At 44.2% G+C, this 13,951-nt stretch overlaps 1 protein-coding gene across 5 annotated transcripts in view; it reads left to right on the plus strand.

Annotated features, from left to right (window-relative positions):
* Positions 1-13,951, plus strand: part of LOC111950342 (long-chain-fatty-acid--CoA ligase 6) — a 116,394-nt gene that overhangs the window by 73,526 nt on the left and 28,917 nt on the right. For all 5 annotated transcript variants that reach the window (XM_070434320.1, XM_023967844.2, XM_070434321.1 and 2 more), the window contains 2 exons: positions 6,867-7,086; positions 10,151-10,268. In XM_070434320.1, the coding sequence (XP_070290421.1) occupies positions 10,175-10,268 (94 nt within the window). In that variant the 5' untranslated portion in view covers positions 6,867-7,086; positions 10,151-10,174. The remainder of the gene's footprint in view (positions 1-6,866; positions 7,087-10,150; positions 10,269-13,951) is intronic.

The following is a 13,951-nucleotide window of genomic DNA, read 5'->3' on the forward strand; positions in this document are numbered from 1 at the left end:
GGGGACTGTTGTAACCCAGAAATCACACCACCATGTATGAACTCAGAGTGTGTTCCAAATGGCAACCTATTCCCTATATAGTTCACTACTTTTGAACAGAGCCCTGTAGGCCCTGGTCAAAAGTGGTGGGAAATGAAAGGGAATATGATGCCATTTGGGACCAGGAGGAGTCTCCCTGCCAGGGTCTGTATAGCCGTGTCACTGGGTTATGTAGCAAAGGAGCAATATATACAGTGCATTCGGAAAGTATTCAGACGCCTCCACATTTTGTTACGTTATAGCCTTATTCTAAAATTGATTAAAGAGTTTTTCCCCCTCATCAATCTACACACAATACCCCATAATGAGAAGAAAAAAAAAATATATCTTTTTTTGCAAATGTGTTAAAAATAAAAAACTGATATCACATTAACATAAGTATTCAGACCCTTTACTCAGTACTTTGTTGAAGCACCTTTGGTAGCGATTACAGCCTCGAGTCTTCTTGGGTATGACGCTACAAGCTTGGGACACCTGTATTTGGGGAGTTTCTCCCATTCTTCTCTGYAAATCCTCTCAAGGTTGGATGGGGAGCRTCACTGCACAGCTATTTTCAGGTCTCTTCAGAGATGTTCGATCGGGTTCAAGTCTGTGCTCTGGTTGGCCACTCAAGGACATTCAGAGACTTGTCCTGAGCTCTCTGGAGAAGGTTTTCATCAATGATCTCTCTGTACTTTGCTCCGTTTATCTTTCCCTCGATCCTGACTTGTCACGTTCCTGACCTGTTTTCCTTTGTCATGTATTTGTTTTAGTTGGTCAGGGCGTGAGTTGGGTGGGTTGGTCTAGGTTTGATTTTCTATGTTGGGATTTTGTGTTCGGCCTGGTATGATTCTCAATCAGAGACAGCTGTCAATCGTTGTCCCTGATTGAGAATCATACTAAGGCAGCCTGGGTTTCACTTGTGTTTGGTGGGTGTTTGTTCCTGTGTCAGTGTTTGGGCCACACAGGACTGTTTCAGGTTAGTCACGTTTGTTGGTTGTTGGTTGTTGTATTTTGTAGTGTTTGTTGTTTTCCCATTAAAATATGAATACTTACCAATCCGCATCTTGGTCCGATCCATGCTCCTCCTCGTCTGAGGAGGAAAACGACTACGACAGCTGTTACATGACTAGTCTCCAAGTCCCTGCCGCTGAATAACATCCCCACAGCGTGATGCTGCCACTACCATGCTGCACTGTAGGGATGGTGCCAGGTCTCCTCCAGATGTGACGCTTGGCATTCATGCCAAAGAGTTCAATCTTGGTTCCATCAGACCAGAGAATCTTGTTTCTCATGGTCTGAGAGTCCATTAGGTGCCTTTTGGCAAACTCCAAGCGGGCTGTCATGTGCCTTTTACTGAGGAGTGGCTTCCATCTGGCCACTCTACTATAAAGGCCTTATTGGTGGAGTGCTACAGAGATGGTAGTTSTTCTGGAAGGTTCTCCCATCTCCACAGAGGAACTCTGGAGCTCTGGAGTGACCATTGGGTTCTTGGTCACCTCCTTGACCAAGTTCCTTCTCCCCTGATTGCTGAGTTTGGTCGGGCGGCTAACTCTAGGACGAGTCTTGGTGGTTCCAAACTTTTTCCATTTAAGAATGATGGAGGCCACCGTGTTCTTGGGGACATTCAATGCTGCAGATGTTTTGGTACCTTCCCAAGATCTCTGCAATCCTGTCTCGGAGCTYWATGGATAATTCCTTTGACCTCATGGCTTGGTTTTTGCTCTGACATGCACTGTCAACTGTGGGACCTTATATAGACAGGTGGGTGCCTTTTCAAATAATGTCCAATCAATTAAATTTACTACGGGTGGACTCCAATCAAGTTGTAGAAACATCTCAAGGGTGATAAATGAAAACAGGATGCACCTGAGCTCAATTTTGAGTTTCATAGCAAAGGGTCTGAATACTTATGCCAGTGTGATATTTCTGGCTTCTTTTGTTAGAAAAATGTCTGAAAACCTGTTTTCACTTTGTCATTATGGGATATTGTGTGTAGAATTAATTTAATCCATTTTAGAATAAGACTGTAAAATAGCAAAATGTAGTCAATGGTTCTGGATACTTTCCCAAGGCACTGTATTACAGCAAGACTGATGTTTTCCTCTATAACAACACAAATTAACCCCAATGGGACTCGACAGACACTCTGGAAAAGGAAGCTGTGGCTAGGTCACATGACACCATCATCCCGCTGTGACAATAGATTCACACACCATGTTTTAGATCTGTTTGACTTTTACATGCTCTCTTGGCAGGGTAGCCATATGTAAATAATGTGTATCAATGGTGTGTGTGTGTGTGATGGCCGGTGTAGCTCTGCTCTTTGATCTCTCTGGCAGTATAATTCACCCTCATCAAGGCTGAAAAAGGCTGAGATGGATATCGGACAGAGGCCGCTGTCTGCCACCTATGGGCGTCAACGTCTGGTCTAATGGACAGCAACACCCTTAGCTACTGAACTTCTAGGCCTAGGCTTATATGATAATAATACTCTGAAWCAAGGAAGGTGAGGATGATATAGCCATAGAAATAAGAATTAATAGAATGGACTTGGAAGCTCAAACCCTGGCAATTTCTATGAGTATAGCAGTGTGGAAATCAGTTTGTGTAAAGCAGTGTTTCCCAAACTTTTTATAGTCCCGTACCCCTTCAAACATTCAACCTCCAGCTGCGTACCCCCTCTACCACCAGGGTCAGCGCACTCTCAAATGTTGTTTTTTTGCCATCGTTGTAAGCCTGCCACACACACTATACTATACATTTCTTAAGCATAAGAATGAGTGTGAGTTTTTATTACAACCCGGCTCGTGGGAAGTGAGTTGTTATTTCGCTGAACACTAGAACCCTAACCCTTAATTTTATTTTTGGCAGTGAAACGAGGCTACTCAGGCGAGAAAAAAACCTCACCCAAATGTATAGCCCCGTTGGAAAATATAAATGGAGTATTTGAAAATTTGAAGAATTGTTGTATTTTGTTAAATGCATGTTTTTATTATTATTATTTTTTACATTTTATGCGAATCACATTTTTATTTGGCRTACCCCCAACGGCATTGCGCGTACCTGCTGTAAAGCAACCCCTTGTACCAGGCATCGTATATCATTATGAGCAGTAATAGTATTACCGTAATGACTTATTATTGCAACCTTTCTGTAACTTTCCCATAGAGATGGTACTGATACGGTCGTACACCTCATGACCAAAAATAAGTGGACACCTGTTTGTTGAACATCTCATTCCAAAATCATGGTCATTAATATGGAGTTGGTCCCCCTTTTGCTTCTATAACAGCCTCTACCCTTCTGGGAAGGCTTTCCACCAGATTTTTTTATTTTTTATTTTACCTTTATTTATACAGGTTTTTCTCATTGAGATAACATCTCTTTTCCAAGAGACCTGTTCCAATAGCAGCAGGGGGAACAACGTTTCAGACAAAACAACTTACATACACTAACACAACATTAAACAAAACTATAAACACACATACAGTACAACAAAAACATTTTACATTAAAAACATGAGTCTTGACTAAAAACAGCAGGCCTAAAAACAATTACACTCTTCTATGATATATACATCGATCAAGTGTTTAAACTCCACCAATGAAACTACAGTAGATCATCACATTTTAAATGTTCAGGAGAGAATTCCAGGACCATGGAGCTAAGTAACTAAAACTATTACTACCATGACCTGTTCTAATTTTTGGTACTGTTAGAAGCAAATGAGAATGGTACCGTAATTGATATTAATTTACCGMCCTGACAAAAAAAGAACAGAGATAAAATGGCATTTTACCCAATATGGCCTTATAAATCAGTGTATACCAGTGTTTAMGCCKACGCAAGGTCAATGACRACCAGCYAACAGCGTTGTAGAGATCACAATGATGTGTTAGACGTTTTTGATTTGTAATGAACCTGAGGGCTGCATGATATACTGAATCAAGTGCTCTCAGGATAGTGGCTGAGGCCTGCATATATATAACATCACTAAAATATAAAACCGCCAGTAATGTACATCGTACCAGCTCCTTCCTGGCCTCAAAAGAAAAACCAGCCTTATGCCGGTAATAAAAACCTATTTTCATCTTGAGCTTCCTTATCAAGTTCTCTACATGCACAGGGAAGCTCAGCTTATCATCAACACACACACCGAAATATTTGTACACTTTAACTTGCTCTATAGTATGTCCAGCCAATGTAGCAATGACATGATTAGTAACATGCCTGGCATTTGAAAATACCATGCATTTTGTTTTACCTGAATTGACAAACAGCTTTAAATCATACAGATTCTGTTGTATGATGCTAAATGCTCTTCGGGCATTTTCAAAAGCTAAAGATAAACTACTACCACTTGAATAAAGAACAGTATCATGTGCATAAAAATGAACATCCGCTGTTTCAATAAGATCCCCAATGTTGTTGATATACAAAATGAACAACAGTGGGCCCAAAATAGAACCTTGCGGAACACCTGAGCACACCTCTATGGACTCAGATTTACAATCATCTGCCATTACACATTGTGTATGATTTGATAGGTCATTTATTAACCAATCTAGAGCATGACCAGTAATTCCACAACATTTTAACCTTTGCACTAACACAGCATGGTCCACGGTGTCAAAAGCCTTCGACAAATAAATAAAGACAGACACACAATGTAACTTCTTATCAAGAGCACATGTTGGAACATTGCTGCTGTGACTTGCTTCCATTCAGCCACAAGAGCATTAGTGAGGTCGGACACTGATGTTGGGCGATTAGGCCTGGCTTGCAGTCGGCGTTCGAATTCATCCCAAAGGTGTTCAATGGGGTTGAGGTCAGGGCTCTGTGCTGACCAGTCAAGTTCTTCCACACCGATCTCGACAAACCGTTTCTGTATGGACTTTGTTTTGTGCACGGGGGAATTGTCATGCTGAAACAGGAAAGGGCCTTCCCCAAACTGTTGCCACAAAGTTGGAAGCACAGAATTGTCTAGAATGTCATTGTATGCTGTAGTGTAAAGATTTCCCTTCACTGGAACTAAGGGGCCTAGCTCGAACTATGAAAACCAGCCCCAGACCGTTATTCCTCCTCCACCAAACTTTACAGTTGGCACTATGCATTGGTGCAGGTAGCGTTCCCCTGGCATCCACCAAACCTAGATTAGCCCATCGGATTGCCAGATGGTGAAGCGTGATTCATCACTCCAGAGAACGTGTTTCCACTGCTCCAGTCCAATGGCGGCRAGCTTTACACCACTCCAGCCAACGCTTGGCATTGCGCATGGTGATCTTAGGCTTGTGTGCGGCCATGTAAACCCATTTCATGAAGCTCCTGAAGAACAGTTCTTGTGAAGACGTTGCTTCCAACGGCATTTTGGAACTCGGTAGTGAGTGTTGCAACCGAGGACATGCGATTTTTACGTGCTTCAGCACTCGGCCGTCCCGTTCTGTGAGCATGTATTGCCTACCACTTCGCGGCTGAGCCGTTGTTGCTCCTATGCGTTTCCACTTCACAATAACAGCACTTACAGTTGACGAATTGACTTGTTGGAAAGGTGGCATCCTATGACGGTGCCACATTGAATGTCACTGAGTTCTTCAGTAAGGCCATTCTACTGTCAATGTTTTCCTATGGAGATTGCAAGGCTGTGTACTCGATTTTATACACCCGTCAGCAACGGGTGTGGCTGAAATGACTGAATCCACTAATTTGAAGAGGTGTCCACATACTTGTGTGTATATGTAGTGTACTGCAGTTAAAAACACTCATACGTGGCCTCCCGGGTGGCACAGTGGTCTAGGGCACTGCATCACAGTGCTAGCTGTGCCACCAGAGACTCTGGGTTCGTGCCCAGGCTCTGTCGCAGCCAGCCGCGACCGGGAGGTCTGTGGGGCGACGCACAATTGGCCTAGCGTCGTCCGGGTTAGGGAGGGTTTGGCCGGTAGGGATATCCTTGGCGGGCCAGGCGCAGTGCACGCTAACCAGGTCTCCAGGTGCACGGTGTTTCCTCCGACACATTGGTGCGGCTGGCTTCCGGGTTGGATGCGCGCTGTGTTAAGAAGGCTTGGTTGGGTTGTGTTTCGGAGGACGCATGGCTTTCGACCTTCGTCTCTCCCGAGCCCGTACGGGAGTTGTAGCGATGAGACAAGATCGTAACTACTAACAATTGGATACCACGAAATTGGGGAGAAAAGGGCTAAAAATAAATAAATAATAAATACATTTTAAAAACACTCATACGTGTCAGTTTGACAGAAGAGGAAGTGTGGCCTGTTCTCTTTTGGTAGATGAGGGGTTTCACACGGTGGCTGCTGTAACCGTCATTGCTGTGGTCTATTTCTGCTGCATAGTGAACCAAGAACAACAAGGAAATTAATCTGATTGGCGGTGCGGTGTTGTAAGCGTGACTCGCACCACTAAGGACGGGAGAAAGCATTTAAACCGTCCACCAACCTGCCACACTGAATAATGTATATTACACATCATGGGCTGGGCTTCAGGCTTGATTATATAGTTTTGTACTGTATTTGCATTAGGCTCTTCTAAGTTTATCTCTGACTTCTAAAGCTGCACGGTACAATACATACTTTTATATAGTAAAGATCTACTGTGTTGTGGGATCAAACTAAAGCCTTATTCTGTAAGTCATAACCCTGCATCTCCCCCTCTCTTTTCCTCCCCCTTCTCCATCCCTCTCTCCCTCTCCCTCCCCCTTCTATCTTCCCCTCTCTTTCTTTGCCCCCCTCTCTTCCTCTCTTTCTCTCTCCCCCCTCTCAACCTCCCCTTCTCTCCCCCTCTCTCCCCCCCCCCCCCCCTCACCATCCCTCCCCCCTCCTGCTATCCCACTCCAGAGCTGAGTTCCACCCTGATGGAGAGGATGCAGGGCCCAGGAGCTGCAGAGCAGTCTACAGCTGCCAGAGCTGGATGAGTTAAACCAGTTTCTTCCGCTCCTGCCCATCTCCACGCTGGTGGGCATCGGTGCCCTGACCGCCGTGCTGGCCTACTGCTGGCCACACGGCCACGTGCCATCTCTCCTCCCTGCAATCTCCACACCAGTCTGAAGAAGTGGCGGTAAGCCAACGAATCACGATACAATACTCCACCCTGGATCTGTATTCGCAAAGTGTCTCAGAAAAGCAGTGCGATCTAGGATCTGTTTAGTCTTTTTAGATCATAATGAATAATACAGGGTGTACCTGATCTAGACAGCACTTTCTGAGATGCTTTGTGGCTGATAAGACTTAGAAATTGATGCCTTTCCTACGCATTCTCAGTATTTGGTCGCGTAACACGCTCTTAGGTGTGGCTACTTGCACGCTCTGAATACATTTAATTTAACTGCTGAAAACCCTGCACTTGCAGGCCAAAGATTCCTTGTGGAGTTGTCAATTCGATAGGGTTTTCAGTACATTTAGCTTAAACCATCCCTTTAAATATAATGTACCTTTTAGTTTCAATTTGTCCAAATCAATACAAATGTATTTATATAGCCCTTCTTACATCAGACTGATATCTCAAAGTGCGTACAGAAACCCAGCCTAAACCCCAAGAGAGCAAGCAATGCAGGTGTAGAAGCACGGTGGTAGGAAAAACTCCCTGAAAGGCCAAAACCTAGAAGAAACCTAGAGAGGAACCAGTCCTCTTCTGGCTGTGCCTGGGTGAGATGATTATAACAGAACATGGCCAAGATGTTCAAATGTCATAAATGACAGCATGGTCAAAATAATATAATCACAGTAGTTGTCGAGGGTGCAGCAAGTCAGCACATCAGGAGTAAATGTCAGTTGGTTTCATAGCATCATTAAGAGTATCTCTACCGCTCCTGCTGTCTTTAGAGAGTTGAAAACAGCAGGTCTGCGGACAGGTAGCACGTCCGGTGAACAGGTCAGGGTTCCATAGCGCAGGCAGAACAGTTGAAACTGGAGCAGCAGCACGGCCAGGTGGACTGGGGACAGCAAGTAGTCATCATGCCAGTAGTCCTGAGGCATGGTCCTAGGGCTCAGGTCCTCCGAGAGAGAAAAGAAAGAGAGAAAGAAGAGAATTAGGAGCATACTTAAATTCACACAGGACACCGGATAAGACAGGAGAAGTACTCCAGATATAACAAACTGACCCTAGCCCCCGACACATAAACTACTGCAGCATAAATACTGGAGGCTGAGACAGAGGGTCAGGAGACACACTGTGGCCCCATCCGATGATACCCCGACAGGGCCAAACAGGAAGGAATAAACCACCCATTTCACAACCCAACCAACACTAGAGGGATATCTTCAACACACACTTACCATCCTGAGACAAGGCCGAGTATAGCCACAAAGATCTCCGCCACGGCACAACCCAAGGGGGGCGCCAACCCAGACAGAAAGATGACTCAACCACTCAAGTGACGCACCCCTCCTAGGGACGGCATGAAGAGCACCAGTAATCCAGTGACTCAGCCCTGTAATAGGGAGAGGAGAGAATCCCAGTGGAGAGTCCACAGACTTACTCAAATATAGAGAAATGGGTTCCAAATATCAGGAATCAATGAAAGAAAGCTATTAAATACACACATTCATCTATTTTCAGCACCAGTTGGTAGATTTAAAAATACTCTGATCTTGTAGGTTATTTAGGTTTAGGAAAGTATTTATGAATCATAAGAAACAAATTTGAGAGAGCCTTTACGCACGAAAGAAAGAAAACGGTGGTTTGATTCATTCTGAAAAAGGGAATTACATTAATTTACGCCCGCTGACTCAGGCACATCCTCCGCCTAGTTTCAGTTGACAAATCAGAATTTTCAGAATTGTAAATGAAACCCTTTTCATTGCAGGGAGTCTCCCTGTAGTTTACATTAACTGAGAGACACATGCTCGCACACACCACACAACGCACGCACGCACGCACCACAAGACACACACACACACACACACACGCAACACACACACACGCATACGCACGCACGCACGCGCGCACACACAACACCATCTCTTCAAAAGATAAACAGTTTCAAGCCCTCCACAGCCTTCCTATTCTTTAGCAATTTCCTTCTTGCTTTGAGTAGCTCTCATACTGAGTAACTCTCATGCACATGCCCAGTTGCCACAAACCATAATGGCCTCTTTACTCATTTTATCAGGAGAGGAATGGAAGGTATTTAAACCCCCTAGAGTCAATCTAAGTAACAATAATTAATAAATAAATCCCCATCACAATCTGTCAGCCGATGTCACACTTCCGTATCTGCGGTGAAAGGTGACAGAGCTAGAGCGGTGTTTGTCAGACCATGAGACATCCCACAATTCTGTAGCGTTTGAACGGTTTGACCAACTATATGGAAAGGGGAGACTTTCACCAACATGATTTTCTCTACGACCCCCACAAGTGTCACGGGACTTGTCTGAAGGTAACTGATACTGGTTGAAAGAAATTACTGGAAGTATGAAGGTAGTTTTGTGCCTACCCGAAAGGGGTTAAATATGTGTAAAAAAAWATATATATAGATATTTATTTCCTGGGCTTACTCATATCTCCTAGATATAGGACAAACACTTCAAAACCTTGTTTCTTATGATACATTTATGAATGTGTTATTCAATGTGTTTCTCTTGGCTATAGTAGTAAAGGCTAAATTAAATGTTTTATCAAATCATTTTTGTATATATTTTTATACCTAAAAGGGTCCTACAATTCTAAATCAAATAGTTAAATGATCCATAGTATAACAATCTTAAAACAATTCAAATGTCACCAACGGCTTAGACTTTCAGAATTAACAAGCCTCGTTCATTTAACTTTATGGCCAGCAACTGTTTCAGTCTAAAATGAATTTATAAACAATCATAGACTGACTTAGGTGTCAGCAACCACTCCGGCTTCAATCAGAGTAAGGCCTAAAGATGGATATTCATATAAACCAATTTCTCTTTCTGCCCTGAGGCTTCAGTACTGTACCTGTTGAAGCATGTATAAAAGCTGGCAATTTGCATAATAACAATAATAATAATGGCTCCCATAGCTTAGAGAATAAGGATTTGGATTTAGAATATATATTTGGACTACATCCAGAAATAGCCATGTTGTTACTTTGGTGTGTGTCCTAGCCTCACTGTCTGTGTCTATCTCCTCATGTCTGTCTGTCTGTCTCTAGCATGAAGATGGGGTTCGCAGGTCCATGCTGGGGGACAGMCCCAATAATCTGCTGACACACTACCACGAGGATGCCAAAACCATGTATGAGGTGTTCCAGAGAGGCCTCCACATAGCCGGTGTGTAAACCAACACACAACACACACACACACACACACACACACACACACACACCACACACACACACACACACACACACACACACACACACACCCACAGGCACTGTGGTCTGAAAAAGTGCTGGTGCACTGTCTGTGTGGTCTGTCTGGTGAGGGGATAAAGTACTATCTAGATTACCATGGCAACTGAGAGCATTGGAAGTAGCATCTGAGGTGAGGCCTAAAGTCAGACTGCAGACAGACTAGACTGTGCATACAGTACCAGTCAAAAGTTTGGACACACCTACTCATTCAAGGGTTTTTCTTTATTTTTACTATTTTCTATACTGTAGAATAATAGTGAAGACATCAAAACTATGAAATAACACATATGGAATCATGTAGTAACCAAAAAAGGGATTCTTCAGAGTAACCACCCTTTGCCGTGATGACGTCTTTGCACAGTCTTGGCATTCTCTCAACCAACTTCATAAGTAGTCACCTGGAATGCATTTCAATTAACAGGTGTGCCTTGTTAAAAGTTAATTTGTGGAATTTCTTTCCTTATGTGTTTGAGCCAATCAGTTGTGTTGTGACAAGGTAGGGGTGGTATACAGAAGAYAGCCCTATTTGGTAAAAGACCATGTCCATATTATGGCAAGAACAGCTCAAATATGCAAAGAGAAACAAGTCCATCATTACTTCAAGACGGAACATTTCAAGAACTTTGAAAGTTTCTTCAAGTGCAGTCGCAAAAAACATCAAGCGCTATGATGGAACTGGCTCTCATGAGGACTGCCACGGGAAAGGAAGACCCAGAGTTACCTCTGCCGCAGAGGATAAGTTCATTGGAGTTACCATCCTCAGAAATTGCAGCCCAAATTAATGCTTCACAGAGTTCAAGTAACAGACACATCTCAACATCAACTGTTCAGAGGAGACTGCGTGAATCAGGCCTTCATGGTCGAATTGCTGCAAAGAAACCACTACCAAAGGACACCAATAAGAAGAAGAGACTTGCTTGGGCCAAGAAACACGAGCAATGGACATTAGACCGGTGGAAATCTGTCCTTCGGTCTGATGAGTACAAATTTGAGATGTTTGGTTCCAACCACGTGTCTTTGTGAGAAGCAGAGTAGGTGAATGGATGATCTCCGCATGTGTGGTTCCCACCGTGAAGCATGGAGAAGGAGGTGTGATGGTGTGGGTTACAGTACATACAGTAGGACATACTGAAAAGCACTTACACATACTGTGTTTGATTTCTTTCAGAGAGTCATGGAGTTGGAGGCTAACCAGACCCCACATTAAATAATTAATGTAGATGAGGCAGGGTTTAACCTGGCAAAAACACRTYGCGTGGGAAGAAACGTCATCGGGAAAAGAGTCACCGTTGATGTGCCGGGTCAGAGAGGAGCAAATATCACAATATGTGCTGCAATCTGGAGTGCTGGTTTGGTCCTGTAGAAATGCCAGATTGGTCCCTACAACACTGAGCACATTCTGCTGTGTTTAGATGACCTCCACCAACAACTGGTGCCAGAAGCAGAAAGGGAGGAAACATGAGGACATTTGTGATTGCATGGGACAATGTAGCATTACACCATTCACATGCAATCACAAACTGGTTTGCAGCCCATCCAAGAATGATTTCCCTTTTCCTCCCTCCCTACTCACCTTTCCTCAACGCCATTGAGGATTTTTTTTCTGCCTGAAAGTGTATGATCATCGGCCACATGACCAAATGTCCCTCCTGGATGCCATGGATGCCGGCTGCAGAGACATCTCAGCTGAAGACTGCCAGAGGTGGATAAGGCATCCACCTCTGGCAAGGATCCCCAAGTTGCTTAGCAGTTCAGACGTCTTTTTCTGTTCCGTATTGTTTTGTGTCCTGTATATATATTTACACCTCATCTTCACTTATCTTTTATTTATTTTTATCATCCAAGAACTCAACTACAAAAGCTTTCCTGCAAAAGCTTTCCGCAACCCGCTTCACCAATTACTAAAAAGTAATATTTACCTCAAAACTGAAAATCCATCGTGGAAGCCAGCCAGGGGCTAATTCAGAAGCTAGCCTGAAAGCTAACCAGTAGCTACTTCCGATAGCTAGCCAGAAGCTAATCTGTAGCTGCCCCGAAATTAGCCGGTTTGCTGGCTAGCGTGTGGTTTCAGCTGCCCTCGTGTTGTGGTCATAGCTATTCCTCTAGCTGCGATACTACCGGCACTTTTGTGCAACGCGACTCGGACCGAGCATTCCGGGACTTTTCTTCTCTCTCAGTTTCCCCGGATTCCAGCCGCAGGCTCTGGTCACTTGCACCTTGACTTCGCAGCTAGCTAGCTGCAAACCGGTGTGACGATTGGCTTACGTCGACCCCGGAGCAAACTCAAATCATCCTGGAGCTAGCCAGCTGAGAGTTCCATCACCATCCGGACACGTTTCTTTTGTTGCTGCTGCAGATACGGAACCCCACCGGGCCTTCACGTCTGACTGCCGACGTTATCTGCCCGAGGATTTATCCAACTGGCACCTCCGTCCCGACGTTACCTGAACGCTACCTGAGGCCCGCTAATCGTTAGCTGTCTTATCGGCTGCTACCTGAATAGCATACGGACAACTATTATTTATTTTATTTTTATTTTTATTTTTTATTTTTTTCTCCTTGGGTCACTATATCTATTCTGCCAATTGGATTGATCCCTCTTTCCACACGGACCCCACTACACGGAACCCCACTAACTTACCGACGGAAACGCACCAGGTATCTACAAACAGACCTCCATCCCATGCTGCTACCGACAGCCACATACCCGGCCAGCTGTCTGGATCGCCACGACCCCCAACCAACCTTCTACTCACGTGACCCTTATTGATCACCCGATTAAGCATGCCTCTCCTTAATGTAAATATGCCTTGTCCATTCTGTTCTGGTTAATGTTATTGGCTTATTTCACTGTAGAGATTCTAGCCCTGTTCACTATACCATATCCAACCTCTCAGTTCCACCCACCCACATATGCGATGACATCACCTGTGTTTCAATGATGTTTCTAGAGACAATATCTCTCTCATCATCACTCAATACCTAGGTCTACCTCCACTGTATTCACATCCTACCATACCTTGTCTGTACCATATTCCTTTAAACTATTTTATCGCCCCCAGAAACCTCCTCTTACTCTCTGCTCCCAGTAGCTCTAGGCGACCAATTCTCATAGCTTTTAGCCGTTACCCTTATCCTACTCCTCCTCTGTTTCTCTGGTGATGTAGAGGTGAATCCAGGCCCTGCAGTACCTGGCTCCACTCCTATTCCCCAGGCGCTTCTCTTTTGATGACTTCTGTAACCGTAATAGCCTTGGCTTCATGCATTGTTAACATTAGAAGCCTCCTCCCTAAGTTTGTTTGTTCACTGCTTAGCACACTCTGCCAACCCGGATGTTTTAGCCGTGTCTGAATCCTGGCTTAGAAAGACCACCAAAAACTCAGATATTTTCATTCCCCAATTAACAAGATTTTCAGACAAGATAGAACGGCCAAAGGGGCGGTGTTGCAATCTAACTGCAAAGACTGCCTGCAGAGTCTGTCTTACTATCCAGGTCTGTTCCCAAACAATTGAACTTCTACTTTTAAAAATCCACCTCTCTAAAAACAAGTCTCTTCACCGTTGCCGCCTGCTATAGACCACCCTCTGCCCAGCTGTGCT

The sequence above is a fragment of the Salvelinus sp. IW2-2015 genome, linkage group LG23 (assembly GCF_002910315.2).
Source record: "Salvelinus sp. IW2-2015 linkage group LG23, ASM291031v2, whole genome shotgun sequence".
NCBI lineage: Eukaryota > Metazoa > Chordata > Actinopteri > Salmoniformes > Salmonidae > Salvelinus > Salvelinus sp. IW2-2015.